Genomic DNA, 26,653 nt, shown 5'->3' with positions numbered 1-26,653 from the left:
CCCTCCCACTCAAGAGTCTTCTCCTCCCACTCGAGTCAAAATAAAAACCAACGGAGAAGAAGGGGGGAAGTCCCGCCTCGTTGTCTGGGCAGCCAATGACCAGCTGGTACAAAACGGAGCCAGCCAATGGCCAGCTGGTACCAAACGGATCTAGAAAGATGGCGACTTACATCAGGAATTAGCATATTATTACAGGCTTCATTTTACGTTCATGTTAGATCCGGGGAACGCTTTGTCCATATTTTTTACAGTCTATGGTTGTAACCAGTAGAACATATCAGTTGTAACCAGCAGAACAGGACAAAAATTGTCTGTGTATGTAAAATAGTGGCATCAGCGGGAGTCAAACTCGGGCCGGGTGGGTTGAAGGTTGAAGGAATAGTCCACTAGACTGGCGAGGTGGCTGCCAAAATTGGGTTCTGCATTGCTATTAGAAGGTGAGAAAGCCCATAGCACATTGCTAGCTACTACTAGTAGTATAGCCGGCGGGGTAAAACGAGCGCTCCCTGGGAAAGCGTCTCCTACTAATACAATGTTAGCGTAGTGTAGAGCCCCTAGCATCCATATTGTTTTAAATTGAAATTTGAAATTGAAAATCTATTGATTCTACCAGGACGCCCCCTGCTGGAATGGAAGCTCACATCCCTGTTCTGTACTTGGACCTAAATGGTGAGTCTCGCACATCTATTACAGTTATTGTCTCCACCAGGCCGAAAGCATGGGGGGAGAGTATGTTTTGCACTCCGTCCGTCCGTCCGTGTGTCCGTGTGTGTGTGTGTGTGTGTGTGTGTGTGTGTGTGTCCGTGAGCAGCTAATCTGTCCGTGAGCAGCTAATCTCGGCCACCGTTAACCCGGTCGATGCCAAATTTTGCACACACACTCCCTGGATGCCAACGATGAACCTCTGCCCCAAACTTTCCAGAACGGCCTGTTATAGCGCCACCAGGAGGCCGCTTTGTGCAAAACAAGTTTTTGCACAGTACACCTACAGATGTTGTCCAAACATCACGCAAATTGGTACACAGTCTCTCTAGAGCCATTCAACAAAACCGGTCTTTCAGATTTCTCAGACTCCATCCTGATTGGTTAAGATTGGCTTCCAAAGTTCACAGGAGTGCTCAGTTTCAAACAAAATGCTGCAAATCATGAACACATCGCGTGATTTCCGTGAAATTGGGCACCCACATTCCCACTAGGCCGAGGACGAAATGCCACATGAACAATTTCAACTCAGCCTCAAGGTGGCGCTATAACTGGCCGGAAAGTGTTTTTACCTCTAACTGCACAGATCTGTGGATAACTTTGTATGCCAACTCCCTAGAGGCCAAGGAAAAACCTTTGCCTGGAATTTTTCACATCTGCTCTTTATAGCGCCACCAGGAGGCCGACATATGTAAGACACATTTTCTATTATTACTCCTTCAGATTTTATCCAAATTTCACGCAAATCGGTACACATGATCTCCATAGTCATGTGATCAAGACAGGTTTGTTTGATTTCTCATATTCCATCCTGATTGGCCACGATTGGCTCCTACAGTTTTCAGGAGTAGCCCGCTTTGTACAAATCGCCACAACTCCTCAACGCAGCGTCCGATTGCGATGAAACTGTCCACGCATATTCCCACTAGGCTGAGGAAGAAATGCCACTTGACAGTTTTCAACAGCCTGATGGTGGCGCTACAACAAGCCAAGTCGCGTCATGCACTCGTTTATTTGTGTTGCCCTGCTACCCAACCACCAGATGAAGGCAAGCTGCAATGTCCTACATTCCTATTCTCCTGGTGGAGACCTGTGCCCAGAAGGGCACCTTTTCTAGTTATTACAATCTTTCATAGCTTATACTTCCTTCACATGTTACCGAAGGAGGGAAGGGGCCCAAGTTATTTCCAAAATGGCGTGTGTGCATAGCCCATTGTCCATGCCTGTTTTCAGCGGACAGCCTGACAGTGAACGAGCAGCTGACTGGGCCCCACGCTGCAGGAGTCAACTCCATCCTACCCAAGGAGCATGGAAGCCAGTTCTTCTACCTGCCCATCATCCGACACAGTGACGAGGAGGTACGTAAGACACCACGATGGAGAGTAGTGGTACTGGTAATAATGAATACTGCTTGTAATAAGTAGCACTTGTGATCATGAATACACTGTTACAGTGCTTCTCAAAACTTTGGATTTCAAGGACCCCCGTAACTCTGAGAACTGCACAAGTCTGTAACTATCAGAGTGTACAAAAGGAACCAAGCTGTCGGTAGGGCTATGCAGGGCAACATAGCCCCACTCAGAGCCGAAGAGTTTGATCAATCCTCAAGGGGGCCCATCCCCCCCCCCGCAGCCCCGCCTCCCCGCACCCCCCGTCCCCCGTCCCCCGCCGCAGCGTGGAAAATAATAAGTTGTTGTTTTCGCTGGTACTTTTAAAGCAGCTTCTATAGGCCAATGTCCAAGCCAAGGTGAGGACTTTCAGGACTATATTATTCTTATTATGAGAGAGAGAGAGAGAGAGAGAGAGAGAGAGAGAGAGAGAGCTAGGGAGGGAGAGGGAGATATAGAGAGATACGGAGGGAGAGAGAGAGATCATAGGCGGCGGGTGCGTTTTACCTTTGGGTAGGCTACAGAATTGCGTTTATTTCCCAAATGTTCTAAAAATGAGTTATTTTAGCATACTTTTACCAATGAATTAGCCTATACACAGACAACGACTGATCAGCCTATTTTGGACAATATGGGTCTTTTCTCAAGTCAGTTTGTAGTCTCACTAGTCTGTGTAGGGTTAGGTCTCTTTGGTGAATTCTTGATCAGTGGTATTATGTCACGACTCAAGAACAACTTCCATGAAATTCTGACACGCTTTGATGTTGTGGACATCTGGCTAGGTGAAAACAAAAGAAACCCGATTAGCATTTGAGTACTTTTTAACACCTCTTGGACGGCCGGCGGAGTAGTCTCTCAAGACAGACTGTTGCCTCGCAACAATTGAGGAACAACAGGGGAGGCGCTGTTTTCCAGAATATTTGACGATGGGATTCTCATATTGCCGGCGGAGAGGTCCAAAATGTTTGGAATTCCCAGAAAATATGTAATGTAAATGTAAAATGTCCACGACTAAAGGGGCCCTGGGAGTCTTCATGGGGGCTGCGGCCCCGTGGCCCCCACAGACTCTACGTGGTTGGCCCCACTAGTTAAAAACTCCTCAGCACATCCCTGCCTGTAGGGTCCATTTAAGACAACTTTGTTGATCCCTGAGGACAGATCTAAAGGTTGACAGTAATAATGTACGCCCTCTACTGTGTCCTACTTGGATTTGTTATACTTCTCTGGTTGTTGCCCGTGGTATCATTCCATAGACAGATTTCTTGTTTTCAAACTTTACTGGCTGTGTGCACAATCAGGAGCTGATCAAGTGTGTGTGTGTGTGTGTGTGACTGTGTGTGTGTGTGTGTGTGTGTGTGTGTGTGTGTGTGTGTGTGTGTGTGTGTGTGTGTGTGTGTGTGTGTGTGTGTGTGTGTGTGTGTGTGTGTGTGTGTGTGTGTGATTCCCGTCAGCTAGAGCAGCGAGCTGCAGTGTGTGATCACATGACCCCAAGTCTGTCTCAAACTAGAAGAATGCCAGATTCCAGATTATGCTGTAAAGAATGTTGCTTTCTGCCCCCTTGTTGGGCAGAAACCCCTAATGTGTATCCATTCAGTCACTGCACGCAATAATTTATATAAGACGGGCAACAATTAATTAATTAATCCGGCACCTTATCATTTACAAGTACTGCTGGCAACTGTACATACTAGTTTTACACATTAGTGTGCCATGTTTGGCGTTGAGTATGCAGGCGATCTTCTAGACCGGCTATTTTTGCTATTTTAAAATAATTGGGGATAAACAAGCTAAATTTAAAGATTTTCCCTCAAGATTGATTATATTTTAGAATCGATTAAATCGATGAGTTTGATTGTTTGCACGCAATTCCACTAAATGTGTTACTCCACCAGGTGTCAGCGGTGTGCTCCTGGGACTCATCGATCCACGACTCGGTCCACTTGAACCGGGTCACGTCGCCCAACGAACGGATCTACCTGATCATCAAAGCCACGGTGCAGCTGAGCCACCCTGCCTCCATGGAGCTGGTGCTACGGAAGAGAGTCGCTGTCAACATCTACAACAAACAGGTGGCTTCACTAGTAAATACTGGAGGACAGTAGTATACCGTGGCGCAAACTGAGCAACATATATTGTCTCATACTGATACACAGCAAATTCCCAGTAATAACTGATAACTGAACTCAGAACAGAGTACAAATGGAAACAAATACAGTGTCCATTTGGTTCCATTTGTACACTTCTCACTACAAATGATATTTCGGTGCAATAGTAAAATGCAATTCATTTGCTATTTTATGTAGGGATTACAATTATTTTTTTTATTATTATCTTTTTTATCCCACGATTTTGTAACCCATTTTTCACCCCGGTGTCAATCATCTAATGTGATCCTGGGCTCTACACACCCTCCGCCAACCTGGGGAGAGCAACGGACTTAACTCATGCTTCCTTCATGCTTGAGTGTCCAAGTTGCTCCTTTACACCTGACAGGGCGGAGTTTCCCTGGTTGGACGTGGCGCGTGGAAGGAACACGTTATTCCAACCAGTTCCTTTCCCCTCCATCAGGCGCCCCGGCTGGCCAGGGGGAGGCAGTTTAGAGACCAGGATTACTGCATATTTTTGTGAGGGTACCTACCCTAGGGGACACGGGGAGAACATGCAAACTCCACACAGAAAGGCCCTTTCGCCAACCCCGCCTTGGGTATGGGCACTGATGACGCGGAGGAGGAAACACACCGCCAGCACCCACAGCGCCCCGAGCGGGAATCGAACCCAGTACCTTCTAGCTGTGAGGCGACAGCACTACCAACTGTGCCACCGTGCCCTATGGGATTACAATTATTCTTTTTTTCTTCCTCAGCATTAAAACTCAGCCAATACTGTTGCCACATACAGTAACAGTGCAGATTGTGTCTATTTAACGACTGGCATGTACAGTTTGTGAAATGCTTTGTCTCCCACAGAGCTTCACTCAGAGTCTGAAGAGGAGAATGTCCCTAAAGAACACACTTTACTCCTGTGGAGTCACTTATGAGATTGTGTCTAACATACCAAAGGTACAGTACCCAGCAGGCGGTGGGAAGTTTGGAAAATTCCTTTATAGTGTACACATTCAGCAAGGATTACCCACTTTCAACTCACATCCCTCATTTTGGGCATTTCATTAATATAGAGGAATGTGTTTTTAAAAAATAGCAAAAACTGTAGATCTACATAAATATTGTGAGCTTGTAGATCGGCTTTTTGAACATGTTTGAAAGGCTAAAACAGGGTTCCAACCGTACATAGACCGATCTTAACGCCGACACCAAATCTCTTTGCCAAAAATAGTCAATCTACAATGTCACGACAATGCGTGATCGGTTATTTTAAGTTCAATGTTCCTCACACAACCCTTATGTTGATCAACAAAACTATATACTGTACATTACCAATGTTGTGAGTGCGAATGTGTGTGCGTATGTGTGTGTAACACATCATGCGACAAACAAAATAAATGAGCTAACTCTTGATGTGCTGCAGGCATCAGAAGAACCAGAAGAGAGGGAGACCCTGGCGCTCATGGCCGCCCGCGGGGAGAGTGAGGAGACCAAGGACGGAGAGACGTACATAGAGAAATACACACGTGGGGTTCTGGAGGTGGAGAACATCCTCAGTCTGGAGAAGTTACGACAGGTAACATAGACCGACCCTTTTCATTTCAAGGGCCGCCAGTTTGGTAAGCATTAGCCCCCGGACCCCCATTAACTCGCTCAGAGTTAAAGACCTGCATGGGACCATTTGGTTTCTAACCATCAATCATTTAACTGGGGCTCCCCAGGAACCCCCTCAATCAGTGGCGGTTGGAAGGTCCCACGGGCCCCGAGGCGAGATTGACAGCCCGGGCCCCCAAAGTTGACCAAAGTGCTGTACAATTAGGCAAAGCAAAACATAATACAATACAATACAGTAATAAAAACATATACAATAAAATCAAACAATCAAGAGTACACATTATTCACGGTTTAAAAGCCAGGGAATAAAAATTAGTTTTAAGATGTGTTTTAAAAACAGGTAATGTTGGAGCCAGCCTGACGCGGCTATAGGAAGCTGGTTCCACAGTTTCGGAGCAATTACCGAGAAGGCTCGGTGCCCTCTTCTCTCACACCTTGCCTTGGGGATGACAAGGAGCATTTGTTTTGCTGACCTCAGTGACCTAGTTGGAGCATAGGGTTGTAGGAGATCGGAGATATAAACTGGCGCTGATGGCGTGATAAAAGCCTTAAATGATAAAAACTTGATCTAACCACAGCATTTATTTGTTTATCAAGTTTAAAAGCATTGTCCATTTTAACTCCTAAATTGGAGACCATGGGAACCACAAAGGGTTGAAGTGGGGCCCAGGTCTAAGGGAGGGGTGTTGATGACACTTGGTCCGAACATTATCAGCTCAGTTTTGCTTTCATTTATATTTAAAAAAATTAGGGCCATCCAGGCTTTAATATCTTTTAAGCAGTCAAGGAGAGGGGATAGGGGGCTGTTGCTATCTCTATTTAGGGGCATGTATATTTGGGAGTCATCTGCGTACAGGTGATAGGAGATTCCATGTTTTTTTAAGATGAGTCCTAGGGGGAGAAGATATAGTGAAAACAGGATGGGGCCAATAATTGAACCTTGGGGTACTCCAGATGACAGGGGGGCGGAAGAATGGTATCAACGTCTGATACCATTTAAAGGTTTTATGACATTCATTTTCATTTATTTTTCTTTTTCTTTTTTCTTTTAGGTTTTATGACCTCAATTACACCCAAAAAACCTGAACTTTGAACATTCAGTGGATTTTCTGTGGTCTGAAGTTTTCTTTGGGGTTTTTTGGGGCCTTTTGAGCTACAATGAAAACAGGCAACACAGTGAAACAGTGACATCTGCTGGCAAATCCCATTGACATATATGGCATTTGCAGTAAGTGATGTCACTTACTGCCGGCAAATCAGAGCATCTGTTTGAGCCAGAAAACCCCAGATCACAGAAAATCTACTGAATGTTAAAAGTTCATGTTTTTTGGGTGCAATTGAGATTAGAAAACCTAAAGAAAATAAGAACAATTCCAAAACCTTTTTTTTAATGTCACAATCCCTTTAAGCACTTACACCCTATAAACTTAGGGTTGGCCCACGTTTGTGTACGCACACATACAGTACACCTAATACGATTAATGAGTTAGAGCTGATGAAGTGGAGAAGCATTTCAACAATCCCAGAAACATGCACTAAAGGCTCTTTCTTTGATGTCTCCAGGCGGTGACAGTGAAAGAAGCGCTCTCTGTCAAAGGAAGACACCTCAGAAGAAGCATCAGCACTCCCAATGTACAACATGTAAGCTTCCATTGCTTCCATTCCTTCTGAATTATAGTACATTATGGACATAACACATAATGACAATGATTCATTCATTTATGGGGAGTGTGACGTTGTCACTTGGCGAAAACATTATTTTTGGCAAGCGACACCAGTGTGTGACTCATTGCTTTTTCTCAGTCCTCCTGTAGTAAAATCGACCTAACAGGCTGTGAGGATGAAGACTTTAAGGTAAGTCAAATCCTAATTTAAAATAAACCGTTGTTTGTGATGTAAACCAATACAGAGAATGTAACCAAGCATGACCAACACAGGCCGGACACGATATAATTCTCAAGTTGAGAAAGCCTGGAGGGGCGAAACGTTGTTCTATATAGCTTGAAATAAAGGACGGGGAGCAGAGTGTGCGGACATTCCACTTTTTCTTCATTTGATCACTTTTTGGGTCCAGCACTGTATTTAAAAACTATATTGTTTTACATATTATTTTACATATTATTTGAAATGTGAACGTTATTGTATTGGTGCAAAATTGTAATAATCTCTGTTTCACCATATAGGCTCGGTGTGAGTCTCACACGGACAGCTCTGAATGCACCCTCCAGGATGGATCCTGTTGCAGCACACCTGTTAAAAACAAGGAGAATCATGGTAAACTCCAGTCGAGAGAATTAAAGCATGAGTGTGTTGGATTATATACTGTATGGAACAGGCCACTTTTTAGCCTGAGTAAGTAAGTCGGTAAGGCTTATTGTCGGTAATTTAGAACAAGGGTGTCTATCCCCTTTGCAATGCGCTGCTTGGCGCTTGGGAGATGGATTGCTGAGGTGGAGTGCAACACCCACGAGTTTACAGTGCCCAAGATCTAACCCAGAATCTTATGGTCCAAAGGCATGTGCTATTGTGAAACTCTGGAAATACTCCAGTCTACTCAAAACAGATTTCCATTTTATACATAGTGCCTAGAGAGTTATCTATCCTCCTAATAGATGGCACAAAAAACAAATTTCACCCACTCTTTTACACCTGCAAACAACCTGTGATGTGACACTCCAACTGATTGTGGTTCTGCACTCAGGTCTGGTTCCAGAGAGCCCCACCTTCTTCAACTCCAGTCCGTTCAAGGTGCTCTCCCCTCAGCCACCCAAGTTCCTCAAGTCCCTGCTTCCCGTCCGGGAGGAGAACAAGGCCAAGAAGGCCCTGGAGGCGCGGCCGCTGTTAGGCCAGGAGGTAAGCAAGGACACGGTCACCTCTTTTGTGTTCTCTGTCTCAGTCCCCTCTCTTCCTTTCCTCTTTACTCATCTCCTTTTTGTTATTGCCATGCACTCGTCTCCTTATGTTTTCCTTCCATTTTCCCCCCCTGAAGTTTATTTATTTTAAATTGTCTCACTTTTGTTCATTCTGTTGAATCATTGTGGGTGCCTCCATTAAAATAAATCACTTCTAATAACTGTATGTTCCTTAATATGCAAACTGTCATGTGCGACGGACACGCCTCCAAGGACTTGTCCTTCATAGCTGTCTAATTATGCTGATTATAATGGCTGCACTGTTCTGTGAATGATGAAACGAGTGTTAATCTTACGGCTGCACACAAGTTGATTGGACCGGCATGATTTGCAGGAGCATGACTTCAAATGGGAATAGCCACAAACTCCTAACTAGACATACTATGTAACAGTAACGAGGTGGACTCATGGAACTACAACTAAATGACTCAGTTGTAGTTCCATTGAAGGCGTACCCCAGTAGAGGCAGTCCAAATTGTTCTGTCCCACTTTAAAATGTTAACTTTGCTGTCCGGTTCCCCCAGAATTCATTGTGGCAGAGTGGAGAGTGAGTCACTGTAGCCATGGGGCTCCTGTTGACACATGGATACTGTACATTGCTCCCGGAGAATGTGTTAACTGGGCCGCCATTATTGGTTATGGCAAGCCATGTCTCCTAATGCATGTATCCCTCATGTACAGTATGTCCATAGTAGCAGGAGGTCTATATACAATTACAATACTTTACTTTATTTGTTTATTTGAGAGGGACAGCATATACTAATGAACAGTGCATTCCAAGTCAGTACAATTAAGAACAGTTACTGTATGAAGCACTGTAAATAAATGTATTCACATAAGATGATCCTGTGGGTCGAGCGACAACGCAGGCGCTGTGAATAGACCTTTTTAGTCCTGTTGAAGTCCATGCAGTTACATCACCTTGTGGATAATCTGTGGAGTGTTTTGATTGGCGTATTGATAATTCCTCCTAACCATAAAGTTATGGAGGTTGAAAAAGATTATTCCTTTAAAATCTGTCTTCTGAATCTGATACGGTTTTCATTCATTATGATTCATCCATCCAATCGGCCTCTTCAACTCCTCTTCGTTTCAATAGGTATAGCACATTGTGGCTGTTCCCCCACCATTATACACACACTAACAACAAGACCTTCCAGTCATTAAATGTTACATGCATGCTACTGAGTGTGACACTAACCTGCCCCGGCTCCATGCACTGCATGCTCTGTGTGTGTGTGTGAAGTGTGTGCTGTTGTTCTGACCCCCATCTGCAGAGCATGCGCTCATGCTGCGTGGACAGCCCTGCACTGCTCCCCCCTCCCTGCCCCTGGCGTAGCAGACCCAGGGCAGGCAGCGAGGGCCACTGCAAGCCTTCCACCTCCACCTCCACCACCATCCCCACCTCCATCCCCACCAGCCGCCAGCTCTGCCACACACAGGCACACACTACTACTGTAAGTGTCTCCCACACTGCTGTAAGTCTCACACACAAACACTAGCCTCACGTAACCAGACTTATCCGCCTTTGCAATGAAAATTGCCCCAGGCAGATTTAGTCGGGTGTCGCTCAATTGTGGGAGGACTTTGCTGACACGCAGTAATGTAGGCCCAACCAGATTCGTCTGGAACCGGTCTATAACCAACCAGGGCCCAATACGCGGCGGGCCATTGCAAGAGATTCGTTCCTTTTTCACAACAAAGATGGATGCCGCCATAGCAGTAAACAGGACATTTGTGCTCGTAACAGGCTAAAAATTATGAATTTCTATCAAATATCTTGGTTACAATAAAATTGAGTTGATGTGTTTAGTTTTTTTAGGGTAACTGTTGCATTGTGGCAGTTCTGTAAATACATTTTATTGTCAGCCCATTTCCTGAATCTTTTTGTAACCGCCCCAATAGTACTGTAACATAACACTGAGAGGGACCGGACTAATATCCACACAGTGGTATTAGTCTGGCTACGCGAGGCTACACAGACACATAATACAGTCTAATGTGTCACACACTGCTATAAGTCTCACACAGACACGCCACAATAGAATGTGTCACACACTGCTGTAAGTCTCACACAGACCTACACTCGTTTCACACACTACTGTAAAGCTAACACAGCCACACACTGATGTAAGTGTCTCACACACATCTGGCCAATTCATGCTTTTTTGCAGCAATGTCGCTCGACACACCAAACAACAAAAGTAATGTCAACAGGAGGAAAAAAACAACAACAATTGTCTCAGAAGACCTCACTAGACTGTATCGCATGCCTCAAGCACCATGAAAGCTCGCAGGTGTCGTCATAAAATGCTGCATAATATTCTTGGTGGGAAAGTGGAGTCTGTTGCAGTCCGTCGCTATGGAAATGTACTACAGTACTTGCGGTTAACGAAATGTCGTCAACACGGGCAGCTTTGAAGAGCTACAGTATTAAGTGATGCACTCTTTCGTTACCATAGAGACGGCTGTCGCATAAAGCATGAGTGCTCAGACACAGAAAGTGGCTCGACAGAGTCAAGCAGCACTTGTCGCACAAATCATGAATTTGCCTTTAAATGTCATTACACACTGGGAGCATTAGTTAAAGAGCGTCAATTAATTAGCCTGAAATTATGTTGAACATAATAATAAGCAAAAACAAATCAGAACAAGATCGTCTTTTCACCGCAAATAAAGGTAGGTTCAGGTTCATCAGGTTAATTTTATTTCTTTGTCCCCGAAGGGTGATTTGGTTTACAGATAAGCATATTGGCAGACACATGAATCACATAAAACACATAAAACACATAAAACACATAAAAACACATAAAAACAGGATGGCAGGTTTCGGTGTAGCAATGGAAATTCATAACAGCGACAAAGTTACCTCCTCCTCCTATCGTCATTTAAGGCCTGGATAGACACAGGCACGAAGGAGAATTTATACCTGTTACTTTTGGCCCCTGGAACCTTTAGGCGTAAGGCCGGATGGAAGCAGCCTGTACTCAGAGCTGAGGGGATGGGACTTGTCCGAACAAATGGACTTGGCTTTCTTAAGCACCTGGTTTTTAAAGACGTGATCCAGGCTACTGAAATTTACTCCTGCTATTTTTGAGGCCGTTCTCACAATCCTATACCAAGCTGGTTTTTGTCCTTTATGTTCAGGCTTCCGTACCAGCAAATGATGGAGAAGGATATAATTGACTCAATAAATGCACTGTAGAACAGTTTCATTAGTGATTTATCGACCTGAAATTTGGCGAGCCTCCTCAAACAAAAGAGGCGTTGTTGGCCTTTCTTACACAGCAAATCACAGGAGGATGTTAGGCTGGATAGAATTCCATTGACTTTTACCTGTTGTGATCTATTTGTAAGAAAGTCTAGGATCCAGCCTACAAGACAAATCTAGACAAAATAGATGTATAAGTTTGTCCGCCAGAACATGAGGCTGTATTGTGTTAAAAGCTGATGAAAAATCTACAAAGAGCAGCCTGGCGTGCTTCTTACTGCCTTCTAAGTGCTTATAAAGAAGGTTCAATAAGGTCGATGAGGCGTCTTGCACGCCTCTCCTGGTTCTGTAGGCAAACTGAAAGGGGATAGACTCAGTTTTAACCAGGAGCAAGTTTTTCACCAACTTTTCAAATTGTTTCATAACCAGAGAGGTTAGGGCAACGGGTCGGAAATCGTTCAATTCCATTGGTTTCTTTATTTTGGCAACGGGTACCACTATGGACTGTTTCCAGAGAGAAGGCACCTTCTGCAGGGAGAGGGACAAATTAAAGATATATAAAATAAATGGGGCCTAGCTGGTCAGCACATGTTTTTAGCAGGCGCCCACTGAGCTTATCAGGGCCAGGACTTTTCCTGGCCTTTTAAAGCACTTGGTTAAGTCAGTTTCATTAAAAAGGGATTCATAGGAGGGGCCGACGTGAGACTACTGTACCATAAAAGTTATTTAGGTCCTGAGCCAGCTCTACATCAGAAGTGTATCCAGTGAGCTGAACTTTACTATACTCCTGCCACAGTCCTTCATCCCTGTGTTTATTTTCATGCTGTCCTAAGCAGATCCTAAATTATTCATTTTGAGCTGAGACTCAAATTTTGTCCTTATACCTACTTTTGCATGCCCTGATTTCACGTTTAATTTCCTTCTGAATGTCAAACAGGACTGCTTTTTTCTTATTGTACAGTAGTGTTTTCAGTGTCTTAAGAGACCCACGGTTTGCTATTGGGATAGACTCTTACAGTTTTTTCAGGGATAACAATATTTTCACAATATGTCACCCAACTGCTCACGACGTCTGTTAACTCATCAATGTCATTAGAGGATTCCTTGAACATATCCCAGGTCGGTCGCCTCGAGGCAACCCTGTAAAGTGAGGCATGCATTTTCATTCCAATCTTTTACCTGAAACGTCTGCACTTTACCTCGCTTCAATACAGTGCGGTAGACAGGGATAAGGTTAATGCAATTGTGATCAGATCCCTCTCTAACAAATCTATGTTTTTGTTATTTCTGGTAGGGCATTTGACATATTGATAAAAGTCTCTCAGTGTGCTTTTCAGGGTACAGTGGTTCATGTCCCCAAGGATAAAGTTAGGTGAGTCCGGGGAAATGGAACGTAGCTTCTGTGTGACTTGGTAGATGAGCTCGCATGCTTTAGTTTCATTTGCCCTAGGTATCAAACTGTAGGAATGAGCCATAAACTATTTGAATGGTTTGATGCAAAATATTCGCAGACTTTTCTTGTTTGTTTGTTTTTTTGGGGGAGGGGGGTTCACCTTTATTATGATCGCACAGTGAACAGTAAGCGGGAAACACGGGAGAGACACGCAGAAAATTTGCAGCTGGGCTCGGAAACTGAACGCGGGTCACGCAGTCAGGCATCAGAGCCTACAGAATGCTGTACGCGCCTTAACCACTCAGCTATCGGCGCCCCCCGTTGACATGATACTGGCACGTACATTTGTCTGCTATGCCTGCCACTAACCCCAGAGTTTACTACATCTGTAGTAGGCGCGTTTTCATCCACTAAGTGAGAAGATTACATTGTGAATGAATGGGAGTCAAAGCCCTACATCTACAGTATACAGTATTAAACAGGGTTTAACTACTCTCAACTAATACAAATGTGGTATTTCATTGTGTGTGGCTCAGTTAAATTATAATTATTCTTTTTTTTTTTTTATAACTTTGTTTATTGGTTTTTTTCACAGAAGCATTATTGAAATAGAGTTTGAAAAATAATAATTAACATTAACAGCTTCTCTTAAATAAACCCCACAAGTATGACATAAAAGAGTAAACACATTGAATTTTCACCCCAAAGAAAAAGGACAACAGAAAACAAGACAAACAAACCTTAAATACATGATCAGTAAAAGTTGAAAAATAAAAGGCGGACAAAAACAGACAAAACAACAGTACACAACATCCTATATATATATATATTTAAAAAAACATAGGTACATGATACATCCATAATCCAATCCAATACAATCCATACAATCCAATCACAGTATAAGCTACTTTTAAAACAAAAGTCCAGCAGACCTCACTCATCCCCAAGCAGAGACGGATTCAAATTCTGAATGAATTGAAAGAATGGACCCCATATCCTCCCAAACCTATCGGAAGAACCATTCAAGGAGTGTCTAATCTTCTCCAGTTTTACACAGTACAAGGTGTCCCTAACCCAATGAGTGTGAGAAGGGGAAGTGGGCGATTTCCAGTTGGTCAGAATTAGTCTCCTCGCTAACAAAGTGACAAAGGCCAAAACATCCCTCTCTGGTTTAGAGAGCGACGGTATTGAGGGAAAAACACCAAACAGGGCCCCCAAAGGTGTGGGCTCCACTCTTTGCCCGACTATATTTGATAAGGAATTGAAGATATCGGTCCAATATTTGTGTAGAGAAGGGCAGAGCCAGAACGTATGGATGAGGTCTGCGGGAGCCTGCCGACATCTATCACACTCAGGAGACACATCGTTATATATTCTAGACAACCTGGCCTTGGTGTAGTAGACACGGTGTAGTAATTTACATTGAATAAGAGCATGCCTCGCACAAATAGAGGACCCATGTACCCGATGTAGAATTGTATCCCAAACCTCCTCAGTTATCTCCTCTCCAATATCCACCTCCGGCTCCCACGAGCCTTTAATGAATCCAAAGACTCTGGGCGCAAACAACAAATCTCATCATAAAACCTTTCTACATTTCTCCTCAAATTTTGAGTAAGAAATTATTTCCCCTCTAATAAATGCTTTTAGGCTTTCCCACAGCAGAGAGGCCGAGACATCAGGTGTTTTGTTGAAACTCAGAAAGAAATCAATTTGGTTAGAAACAAAATCGACAAATCCCTCGCTGGCGAGCAGACGAGTATTAAGCCGCCATGGTGCTCTTGTAGTTCTAAAATTCTTAAAGTAGATGTTCATGGAGATTGGGCATGATCAGATATAACAATAGCGTCATATTTACAATTAGACACATCTGTCAACAGTCTATTATCCACTAGGAAGAAGTCTATGCGTGTAAACGAGTGGTGAACCGGAGAAAAGAATGAATACTCTTTTTTAGACGGGTTGAAAAAACGCCAGGAATCGGTCACAGCAAACTCAGACATGAAAGATTGAATTACCCTAGAGGACCTCGAAGGTGCACAGATCTTAGCGGATTAGCGGTCTAGGTGAGGACACAGCCAGCAGTTGAAGTCCCCCCCAAGGATCAAGCGGTGTGAGGACATATCCGGAAGTATGGAGAAAAGACGTTTAAAAAAAGCATCGTCATCACAGTTGGGAGCATAAACATTAGCTAGGGCAACACGAGTGTCATGAATTTGACCAGTGATGATAACAAATCGACCATTAGGGTCAGCGGTAATCTTGCAAAGCTGGAAGGGAACAGACTTATGTATCAAAATAGCTGCACCTCGTGATTTGCCCGTGAATGAAGAATGGTAGATCTGCCCCACCCAACTCTTCTCAAGTTTCAAATGGTCAGTAGCCTTGAGATGAGTCTCTTGCAAGAAAATTATATGCGCTCCCAGCTGGTGAACATGGTGCAAAATCTTACTGCGCTTTATAGGATTGTTAAGCCCCTTACAATTGAAACTAGTGAACCGAATATCACCCCCCCCCCCCCCCCCCGGGACCTGTTGACAAATTAACCTGCGTCATAATCACACCAAGGAAGTATTATGTATAGCATGGACACTGCACTGCAGCGGATATCAGGACCAAAGATCAGATGGATGTTACAATAACCAACAAAAAACAAAAATACATAAACCCCACCCCCACCCACAAACCACCCCACAACAAACATTACGGCAGAAGCAACCCCCCAAAAGAGATGCGCGCCCCCCACCCCTAATAATGCAAAAACCTTAACATACCCCATAGTAGCTCACCTACTTATAGCTACTCGGGAAAAACCTCCTGGGAGAATGTGACATTTTGTAAAAAAAATTAAATTAAAGGTTTCAAAATGCACAACAATACAGTAATAAACCATAATTATAAGCTGAGAAAAGCAGCAAATGAAAAAAAAAAGAAAAACATATGAACAGAAATGGGCAGAGCTAAGCCAACAGAAAGGCATATGTCATCTTTGAGTAAAAAAAAAGCACCAGCAAAACATGGAATACCTAGTATCCTATTTTAAAGGAAAACAAAAAAGTGGCTGATGCATATAAATAAGGCATAAATCCACAGTATCAATTAACTTACTCTGCCCCATAGGTAGCAGCCACAGAATGGCATCTTTGAAAATTGGAGAGCAGTAGTGCAAATGAAGTGAAATGACAGCATTCGATAGCACTTTTTTTTTTTTTTTTTTTTTTATATATAAAAGAAAAGAAAAATTAAACAAAAAAGTTAAATAATAAAAATAAAATTATTATATATAAAATTATATTCTATTATTGGTATCAAAAAGAACGTTTTAGGTAACAACAAGATAGAACAAAGAACAATTACAACCACAGAGAGAAGTAACCCCCCCATGCTAAAATCAAGGTCTGAAACCCCCCCCCCCCCCACACACAATAAAATAAATAAAGTAGCCTTTTTAAACAATTAAACAGTTAAATTAAGTCAAAGGAAAAGAGAGCACAACAATAACGAAAAGAGAGGGAGAGAGAAGAGGAATTGCAACAGTCACTAAAGGCTGTGTCTTGTAGCCATATAATGGTCGCCAAGGCAACTCTCACACACTGAGGAACGTGGCCCAGACGCCACAGCCAGAGCGCCCGGGGCGCATGTGAAAAGTAGACAATGAGGAAGTGTAGCCTTTCAGTCGCGGTTCCCGAGGCAATAGGTAAATGTAGTTTTTACCGCGAGTGAAAGTGTAGTCCAGCACACGCAGTCCCGACACCCGAGGCGCCTGGGAAACGTAGTCTCTTCGAGAAGTCTTTCCGGTCGAACCGGAAGTAGTAACTGACTAACACAACTATGGCGAATGGGAAATGTAGTCCAAAAACAAACAGGCCGGCTAACTAGCCAAATAGCTAAGCAACATCATCAGGATTGACTACTTTCTTGAGTTTATTTACCACAAAGTCCATCGCCAGAACAGGGTCTTCAAACCTACGTGTTTGACCGTCGGCCAATGTGAGGCGCAAAATAGCGGGGAACATTAGCCCGAATTTCACACCAGGACACGAATGCAATTCCTTCTTTACGGCCACAAACGAGGCCCTCATTTTAGCCACAGCCTGGGTAAAATCAGCAAACACAGACAGCCTCCTACCCTTGTAGTTGAGGGGGGAACACTCCGCGGCCCGGCGTAGAATCAGGTTACGAATCTGGAAGAGGTTTACTCTCATGATGATAGGCCGGGGTGGCTCCGAGTCTTTAGGTCGGGGCCGCAGGCTGCGATGGCATCTGTCCAGAACAGGCAACTCGTCCAGCTGTAGTAGATCTTTCAGGAGCTTTGAGACAAATTCTATGGGACGTGTCCCCTCTGACCCCTCTGCTAGCCCCACCAAACGCACATTATTTAATCTGGACCTAGATTCTAAATCTTCGCATTTCTTTGATAAGGAATCAACTAGTGCGGTTAGCGTGCTAACAGTAGCTTGTAGCTCCGTCACGGCATCGGCCTGGGTGCTAGCTGAGCGCTCCAAACTCACAACGGCAACCACGTAGAGTCTGTGGGGGCCACGGGGCCGCAGCCCCACTCCCAGGGCCCCTTTAGGCCCCCATGAAGATTTTCGTGGACATTTTACATTTACATTACATATTTTCTGGGAATTTCAAACATTTTGGACCTCTCCGGCGGCAATATGAGAATCCCATCGTCAAATATTCGGGAAAACAGCGCCTCCCCTGTTGTTCCTCAATTGTTGCGAGGCAACAGTCTGTCTTGAGAGACTACTCCGCCGGCCGTCCAAGAGGTGTTAAAAAGTACTCAAATGCTAATAGGGTTTCTTTTGTTTTCACCTAGCCAGATGTCCACAACATCAAAGCGTGTCAGAATTTCATGGTAGTTGTTCTTGAGTCGTGACATAACACTGATCAAGAATTCACCAAAGAGACCTAACCCTACACAGACTAGTGAGACTACACACTGACTCGAGAAAAGACCCATATCGTCCAAAATAGGCTGATCAGTCGTTGTCTGTGTATAGGCTAATTCATTGGTAAAAGTATGCTAAAATAACTCATTTTTAGACCATTTGGGAAATAAATAAATAAATCTGCGGCGGCGGCCTTGCGACAGTCCCCCCCAACGCAATTCTGTAGCCTACCCAAAGGTAAAACGCACCCGCCGCCTATGATCTCTCTCTCTCCCTCCGTATCTCTCTATATCTCCCTCTCTCTCTCTCTCTCTCTCTCTCTCTCTCTCTCTCTCTCATAATAATAATATAGTCCTGAAAGTACTCACCTTGGCATGGACATTGGCCTATAGAAGCTGCTTTAAAAGTACCAGCGAAAACAACAACTTATTTTTTCCCGTGCTGCGGCGGGGGACGGGGGGTGCGGCCGTGCGGGGAGGTGGGGCTGCCTGAGGATTGATCAAACTCTTCGGCTCTGCACAACGGTCTGGGTATTGGCCGCTACTTGAGTCTCCATCGGCTTTAGTGCGTCAGCCATCTCCCTCCTAACTGTCTCCGCCACGGTTGATTCGAAATGAGATGAGGTCTGTGCGCAGCTCGTCCATCATTACTTTGATGCTACATAGCATAGCTCCGTTAGCATCATCAGTCTCTGTACCGGCTTCCTCGCTAGCACCGGCGTTGGGAGATGAAGGTGTGAGGGACTTCTCACGGTCGCCCCGTTTACGTACCATAGTTCGTTCTTTGTAGAAAAAAAGGGTACCAAAAATAAGAAAAGAGTATTATCTAGGCTTGATATCAGTCACGGATAAAATAATAAAATAATAATAGTGCAAATAAACAGGTTTAGAGTCACATTCAGGCGGAGCTGAAGCTAGGCACGTCTTACATCCTCGCTAGCCACACCCCTCCCACAATTATAATTATTCTTGATGGGATATTAGTCTGAAGAACGTTTGTTCCTGATTAGGATCTTATTGCTGTCCCTTAATTAATAGCAGTTAAAAACCTGTTTTCATTGGTTATCCACCTTGTGGGCTTATTTTAGGCATTCCGTTATAGGGAAACTTTTAAAAGGAAATGTAAAACATAAAAAAACGCCGTATGAGATAGGTCTTTAAGTGGGTAATTATTTGGAAAAACCAACATAGAAACATAAAAGTCACACCCGTGTGAAGTGAGGGGCGCTCTTATCATCAAACATCAACATACATCATCTCATTCCGTCCAATCACAATTCGCGTCCTCACTTTTGTCTTCAATGTTTGTTTTCACAGACCCTCAAAGCTGGACTTAACTTTGAGACATAGCTCAAAAATAAATAATCATGGGCATACACGATTTCCATCCGACAGTGATAGTATAGTTTATCTCTCTTTGATCTTCAGCAATCACTTTTCAACTCCATATTCACAGCAGAAACAGTTATCTGTGTGTGTGTGTGTGTGTGTGTGTGTGTGTGTGTGTGTGTGTGTGTGTGTGTGTGTGTGTGTGTGTGTGTGTGTGTGTGTGTGTGTGTGTGTGTGTGTGTGTGCGCGTGTGCGTGCGCGTGCACGTGTGCGTGTGGCGACAGCAGGACTCGGAGGATGAAGAGACCGACTTGGCCCTGAATCTGGGCCAGGGCTCTCGCGGCTACATCCCGGAGGACTTTGCCAACTTCGAGGTGTACAACGCCACCCTGGATGGCCAGGAGGGGGAGCTCTCCTCCCGCTCTGAGCTGAAGCCCGCTTCCTCTCTGCCCGGTGCCGGCGGTGGCGGCGCGGGAGGGGACCGAGAGGTTCCTCGCAGCCCTACGGCCAGCAGCTGCACCAGTGGCTACTTCTCGCACAGCGCCTCCAACGCCACGCTCTCCGACATGCCGTTCAGCGCCAGCGAGAGCTCGGACCACATCAGCGCTGCCGCCGCCGGGGCCCCCGAAAAGGACGATTCCCTCTCCTGTTCCGCAGAGAGAAGCGGCTGCTGTGCCCAGCTCAGGAGTAACATCCACCACCCTCCCTCCTCCTCCTCCTCCTCCTCCGGTTGTGGGGTCCACGGTCTTCCTGCCGCCCCGGCATCCTCTCCCTCGGTTGTTCCTAACAGCGGTGACAGCAGAGAACAGCGGCATGGCGCCCCCTGTGTTCTCAGCGTCAGCCAAGAGTTCTCTGACTTTAAAGGAGCTGATGATGGTATCGGAGAAGAAGGGGACCTGGCACACTTTGCAGAGGCCTGGCGACAGGAGGGTTCGGACTCGTCTACGGGGAAAGAGCTGAAAGAGGAGGCTGCAGAGATGCATGTCAATATCAACCAGCATGCCTGCGAGGAAGCCTCCGTTCTCAACACACCCATCCCCGGAAATGCCCCGGCTGCTGCTGTGTGCAACTGTCACCACGGGAAAGAAGGTGCAGAGAGCGCAGCCGTCCCCTGCCCGACCACAGCGCCGGTTCAAGTCCCGGTCACCCCTCCAGCGTCGGGCCCGCCCCCGACCTCGGCCCCAGTCACCACATCGGCTCCCGCCCCTCCCTCGTTGTCTTCCTCGGCTCAGCGAGGAGGAGGGGGGGAGCCTCCTATCCAGGAGCCGGCCCAGGGAGATCTGCCCCACGGGAGTCCCTGTCCCAGCCCTAACCCCAGCAGCGCAGAGCCCTCTGGGGACTCCAGTGGGGATGAGAACACACCCGTGGCCCAGCTGCCTGACTGGATGGCCCCTGGGGAGCAGGTGTGGGTGGGGAAGAGGAGAGGAATGGTCCATTACGTTGGAGGAGTGGAGTTTGCCAAGGGCATCTGGGTGGGGGTGACGCTGGACCTGGCTGTGGGTAGGTCTCTACATAATGCTGTATGATGTGAATATTGTGCATGTTATTGAATCTAATGTAATTATCCACTTAAGCTCTATTTTATACTTGCCACCAGGGTTAATGTTGTTAATGTTATAATAATAATAATAATTGGGGAAATAAATGGAAAAAACCCAATAAAACATTATAAAAATAATAATAATAATAATAAAACTTTATTTGTATAGCACCTTTCATGACATGAAATGCAGCTCAAAGTGCTTTACAGAACAATGGAGAAAGAAAGAAAAGAAAAAAAGGCATAAACATTCAAAAACAAGAGCAGTAATGCAATACAGTGAGAACATTGTAAATTGTAAATTTACATGAATAACACAAAATTAAAAGATCAATTAAAAGCAATAGTGTAGAAGTGGGTCTTGAGCTGTGCTTTAAAAATGTCTACAGAGGCTGCCTGTCGAAGGTACAGTGGGAGTTTGTTCCACGCCGTCGGCCTGTAGAAGCAAAAAGCTGCTTCCCCGTATTTCTTTGTTGCCATTTTTTTAGGCAAAGCGAGCAGGCCAGCAGTGGAAGACCTTTGGGGGCGGTTTGGGAAATATTTAGGCAGGCAGTCATGTAGGTAGGAAGGTGCGAGACCATTGAGAGCTTTATAAACAAGTAAAATAATTTTAAAATCAATCCTAAAAACAACCAGTGCAGTGAAGCTAAAACTGGAGTAATATGTTCTCTCATCTTAGTTTTAGTTAAAACTCTGGCTGCTGCATTTTGGACAAGTTGTAATCTGTCAGTTGGTCTTGGCAAAAAAAATTGGCAAAACATTTTTTTTTATAGGTCTTGGCAGTTGTATTACTGTATACGGGAGGGGCGATTTCAAACTCATTTTGGGTCACAGGCCTGATTGTGCAAAGTTTGACTGTTTTTTGTTTTGTTTTTTAAGTAGCCAATAATTTTCACATTATATATAATTATCACACTCATACTGTACATAGGACATACACAGTACACACCTCAAATCATTGGTGTTGTGTGTCTCCATAGGTAAGCACAATGGGACTGTCCAAGGCAGAGTCTACTTCCGCTGTCCTCCGGGCCATGGAGTGTTCGTGAAGCCATCTCGTCTGACCAGAGGACCACCGTCTATGGAAACAGAACCCCACACCACTCTGATCCGTTAGAGAGGATCTCCTGCCTGGATCATGTGCTGTGGTCCAACCAAGTTCAAGATGGCCTCCACCCCCGCCGTCTCACTCAACTCTCGGAGCTGCTTTCAACTTGGAAGTGTTAATCTGACCTGTGTGATTCATGAAGGCATATCCTCATCCCTGGCCACAGAAAGATTCCCTATGCACATATCCGACTTTTCTACAGCGTTATTTTTTGATAGAGAAGTTAACTTTTAACCGCGAATTCCAGGTGAAATGATCCACAAACCTTTTATTCCTCCTTACAGTTGTGTCACAGAGAGATGTTGATGATTATGTCATATTTTTTTAAGACAATGGACCATCTGTTGAGTCTCAAAGCAGTGTAATCTGAGACATGAACATTAAGAATGTACTACTGTTAACATTGATATCGAAGTCATTATAAGACGTCAGGGGTAACCAAAGAATTAGAGTTCCTATCTGCTGTTATAATTCATATCTTTTTTTGTTTTGCTTATGTACGTGTAAAACATCAGTATATACACACACATGCACGTGTGTGTGTGTGTGTGTGTGTGTGTGTGTGTGTGTGTGTGTGTGTGTGTGTGTGTGTGTGTGTGTGTGTGTGTGTGTACTGTATATGTATGTAAATACATACATTATATACTGTGTGTGTCCGAGTGAAGCATAGTGCCATATTTTTATGACTAATGCCACATGGCTTCTTGAAACAAGAGGCAAATCTGAAAACCACAAATTGCTTTCAGCGTTTGGCTGTACAATCGTTTATCATGTCACCCACTAAATGTAAAATGATCTTATTGGAGTACTGTAACACTGTGGAAGGACAAGTAATCCCCAACTAAGCTCGGGACCGCTGCCATTGCTGTCTGAAAATGCTTGCACTGGAAAGGATTCTTGGAGAGTTGAGCCTCCTTTATACTTTGTCATACAACAGTGGCTTGCCGTTTATTTTGTTGAAAATCGGTTCTTTTCAGCGAGCGACGCGGTCGTACGATGAAGTATAAATCAGGCTTTATATTTTACATAGTCGTTTAGCTGATGCTCTTACGCAGAGCAACTTGGAGAGAGTGGGTATAGGATCGGTGTCTTGCTCAAGGGCACTTCGATGGGACAAATGGCTGCAGTTGAGCTTGAACCTGGACGTTTTCCATTATGGGACCACCATTCTATCCACGAGGACACCCTGCCACCCAGATCGCCGATTATTGCCCTCCGTTTTGGGACTAACGGAAACTATATCTATGTGCCTCTCTCGATGGTGGGTGCGTCCAACACTGTTATTAACATCAGTGCCGTGCCGGCACTAAGCGACACATCTAGAGGCCTAGCTGGTCATACTGAGGACTGATGCCTTATGCTTTATTTATACTCGATTGTGCGCTGGTGTCTTGCACCAAAAATAGCCGATCTAGCACGCTTGTAGATCGGCTATTTTCGGTGCGAGACACGATGTGCAACTAAGAAGTATAAATCAGCTTACTGCCCTGTTTGTCTCTGATGACAGGCACATACACCACACTGCTCTATGGGCGGTGTCATTTACCGCAGATATATTTTGGTGACTAGGGTTATAAACTATCCACGTGTATGGACTGGAGCCTGTGTGACGTGATGCCCACCCAGTGGCATTTAAAATGCCATCCAACCTCTTTGACTGACTTGACAACACGAAAGGATCGTGGAAAGGCGAGCGCTTTATTCTCCCGCTGCATTTTTGTATATGTTAACTTGACTAATGTGCAACATTCTCAAGTGTTTTTTTTTTAAAGGGTACTTAAACAATGCCAACAAATTTGTTTTCCTACAAGCAGGACTGAAGGAACATGGGAGATACAGTGAAAGGATGATGTCAGTTTAGTGGAGATGCTGTCAAAATGGTTCAGCAAAGTCAGAAGTGACCCCTCGGAGCTTCTATTTTTTATGGAAGTGGTGAACTGAACTGTGGATCTGATGTAGACATATATATATATAAACAAATAGATATATATATATAGTTAAATATATTCTTGCTGTAATTTTGAGTAAAAGAAAGAAACCCAAGACCTTACTTTAAAGAAGAGATGAAAGCTGCTCTCCCCTCACAAGGAGTTGTACATAGAAATGTATTTGAACATAGTCTTTACAATATTATAATGTACAGAATTGTATTTATAATGTATATCAACTGTTTTAAATTGGTACAAAGATGTTCTGGAATAGAACATTTACAATCTTAAAGCTGTTGTGCCATGTCTTCATTTAAGCCTGCTAAAGCTGCAATACATGTAGAACTTGTTAATGAATAAAAATTTATTTTATTATAATGATTAAATATAGGCTACAATACTAGCACACGTGCGGCCAGGGTTGGAGGCGGTGCATCTCCCAACTATTGCATTGGGAATTTAGACTGATGTTGCATGAGTTGTACTATAAGACACCACCTACTGGTTGACAAGTAAGATAAGATAAGATAAGATCTTTATTGTCACTGTATGAGACATACAACGAAATTCTGTTTAGTGCAGCACAACATATAACAGTATCAAGAGAGGACGCGAAGACAACGAAAAAAACACAGGGTGCTAAAACCTCATGGCATAAAACTGTTAGTCCGTCATCATAGTCCAGTCCAGTCAAGTCATCTCAATCCATTAATAAATATTAAATATTCTAATGCACTGTTAAAATGATAAGATAAAATAAGGGGACCACACAATCATAAAATTCATATGCAAATTCATCAACAGTAGAAGGGGACCATGGGGGAATATATTATATACTATATACTATTGCACTTGCCCATATGCTATTGCATATATACTATATCATATTGCGTTTGCCCATAGTCTATATTGCACTTGCCAGATAGGACAGTCATATGCAAGTGTGTGTGCGTGTATGCGAACCAAGCAGTGTTTTCACTGTGCACGTGTGTGTACACGTGTGTGCGTGCGTATATGTGAACTGAGCAGTGTTTTCACAGCCTTTGGGAAAAAGCTGTTGGACAGCCGGTTGGTTCTGGCCTTAATGACCTTCAGCCTTCCGGATGGAAGGGTCTCGAACAGGTGATGTCCGGGGTGTGAGGGGTCCTTGGATATCTTTAGGGCTCGCTTGTGGAGACGGCTTGAGTAGATGTCACTCAGGTGTGGTAATGGGGAGCCAATGATCCACTGCGCTGTCTTGACCACTCGCTGTAAGTCCTTCCTCTCTACGTCGGTGCAGCTGGAGTACCAGGCTGTGCAGGCGTAGGTCAGGATACTCTCAATGGTAGAGCGATAGAAGTTGATGAGCAGGTTCTGCGGGAGTCCATTCCGTTTCAGCTTCCTCAGGAAGAAGAGCCGTTGCTGGGCCTTCTTGACCAGACATGAGGTGTTAAGGCTCCAACTCAGGTCTTCTGAGATGTTCACTCCAAGAAATTTAAAACTAAAAACCCTCTCGACCTCCTCCCCTCCGATACTCAGACCCCTGTGACATGGCTTTGCCCTCCTGAAGTCCATGACTATCTCCTTAGTCTTCTTTGAGTTCAGGTTTAGGTCATTGTCCTTACACCATGCAGCTAGTGCACTGACCTCCTCTCTGTATGCCACCTGCATGTACTGCATCATTTGTAATTATGTCCCCATGGGCAGCCAACTTGGATGAGTGGCAGATGTTTGACAACTTAACAGATTGCAGCTCTAAATTTCTGTGTAATTTCTAGAAGAAGAAACATTGACACTTGCCACAACTGTGGCTGTGCAAAATGCAAATGGGTCTGTCATACATGATAGACACATGACCTCTATAGCAGTGGTGCACAGTGTTCCTGGGCTGTTCCTGTGACCTGTGAGAATGTCACCCCCCCCTCCCCCATCATATGACAGTGTTTTCAAAGTTGGAATTGCATGCGCTTAAAATATCTCTTGAGGGACATGACGACAGCAATGTTATTTTTTGCGCCTCTTTAAGAGGAGGGTCTCACAATGGACCAAATATTGGCTGTTTCTGTAAGACTTATGACTCAAGTTATGAATCATAACTTATGATGAGTCCTTGACCCTGTCTGTGTGTGCATTGATGGACTACACAGTGAGTCACGACTAGTCACAACACACATTTTATGTAGCCTATGTAGGCTATTTCATTGTCTGCAGAATATTCACATTGTATTCTGGGCCCCATATCACAATTCACTTCAATACAATCTATAAAACATGGACGTTTTGATGCCTCCTGTCAACACAGCGCCCTACGTCTAGTTCATTTTTGACCCCATATTAACCATTGTTTTAGGCTATTAAAGCCACTGTTTCCCAGAAACTGGGTCGGGACCCATTTGTGGGCTGGGACAGATTTTTATGGGTCCCTTTATTTATTTTTTCTACATTTTGATTTTAATTATTATTTCAAAACATTTACAAAATACAAAAAAGCAAAACTTTTCATGAATTAAAAACAAAATTCAGTGATTTATTTTAGGGTTGTCCCGATCC

General features: G+C 44.2%; 1 protein-coding gene across 5 annotated transcripts in view; it reads left to right on the top strand.

Annotated features, from left to right (window-relative positions):
* kif13a (kinesin family member 13A) overlaps nt 1-24,450 on the top strand; it is a 96,464-nt gene extending 72,014 nt beyond the window's left edge. For 2 of the 5 annotated variants that reach the window (XM_083760427.1, XM_083760425.1), the window contains 12 exons: nt 614-669; nt 1,936-2,060; nt 3,983-4,159; nt 5,057-5,149; nt 5,616-5,768; nt 7,370-7,447; nt 7,610-7,660; nt 7,990-8,080; nt 8,508-8,659; nt 9,996-10,175; nt 19,833-21,048; nt 22,069-24,450. In XM_083760427.1, the coding sequence (XP_083616553.1) occupies nt 614-669; nt 1,936-2,060; nt 3,983-4,159; nt 5,057-5,149; nt 5,616-5,768; nt 7,370-7,447; nt 7,610-7,660; nt 7,990-8,080; nt 8,508-8,659; nt 9,996-10,175; nt 19,833-21,048; nt 22,069-22,205 (2,509 nt within the window). In that variant the 3' untranslated portion in view covers nt 22,206-24,450. The remainder of the gene's footprint in view (nt 1-613; nt 670-1,935; nt 2,061-3,982; nt 4,160-5,056; nt 5,150-5,615; nt 5,769-7,369; nt 7,448-7,609; nt 7,661-7,989; nt 8,081-8,507; nt 8,660-9,995; nt 10,176-19,832; nt 21,049-22,068) is intronic. The other 3 variants (XM_083760426.1, XM_083760429.1, XM_083760428.1) reach the window with 3 other exon arrangements.
* The last annotated feature ends 2,203 nt before the right edge of the window (nt 24,451-26,653 follow it).

Source organism: Protomyctophum parallelum, assembly GCF_964188405.1.
Source record: "Protomyctophum parallelum genome assembly, chromosome: 3".
NCBI classification, from domain to species: domain Eukaryota; kingdom Metazoa; phylum Chordata; class Actinopteri; order Myctophiformes; family Myctophidae; genus Protomyctophum; species Protomyctophum parallelum.
The sequence above is the reverse complement of the archived record's forward strand: the minus strand, read 5'-3'. Positions and strand labels throughout refer to the sequence as shown.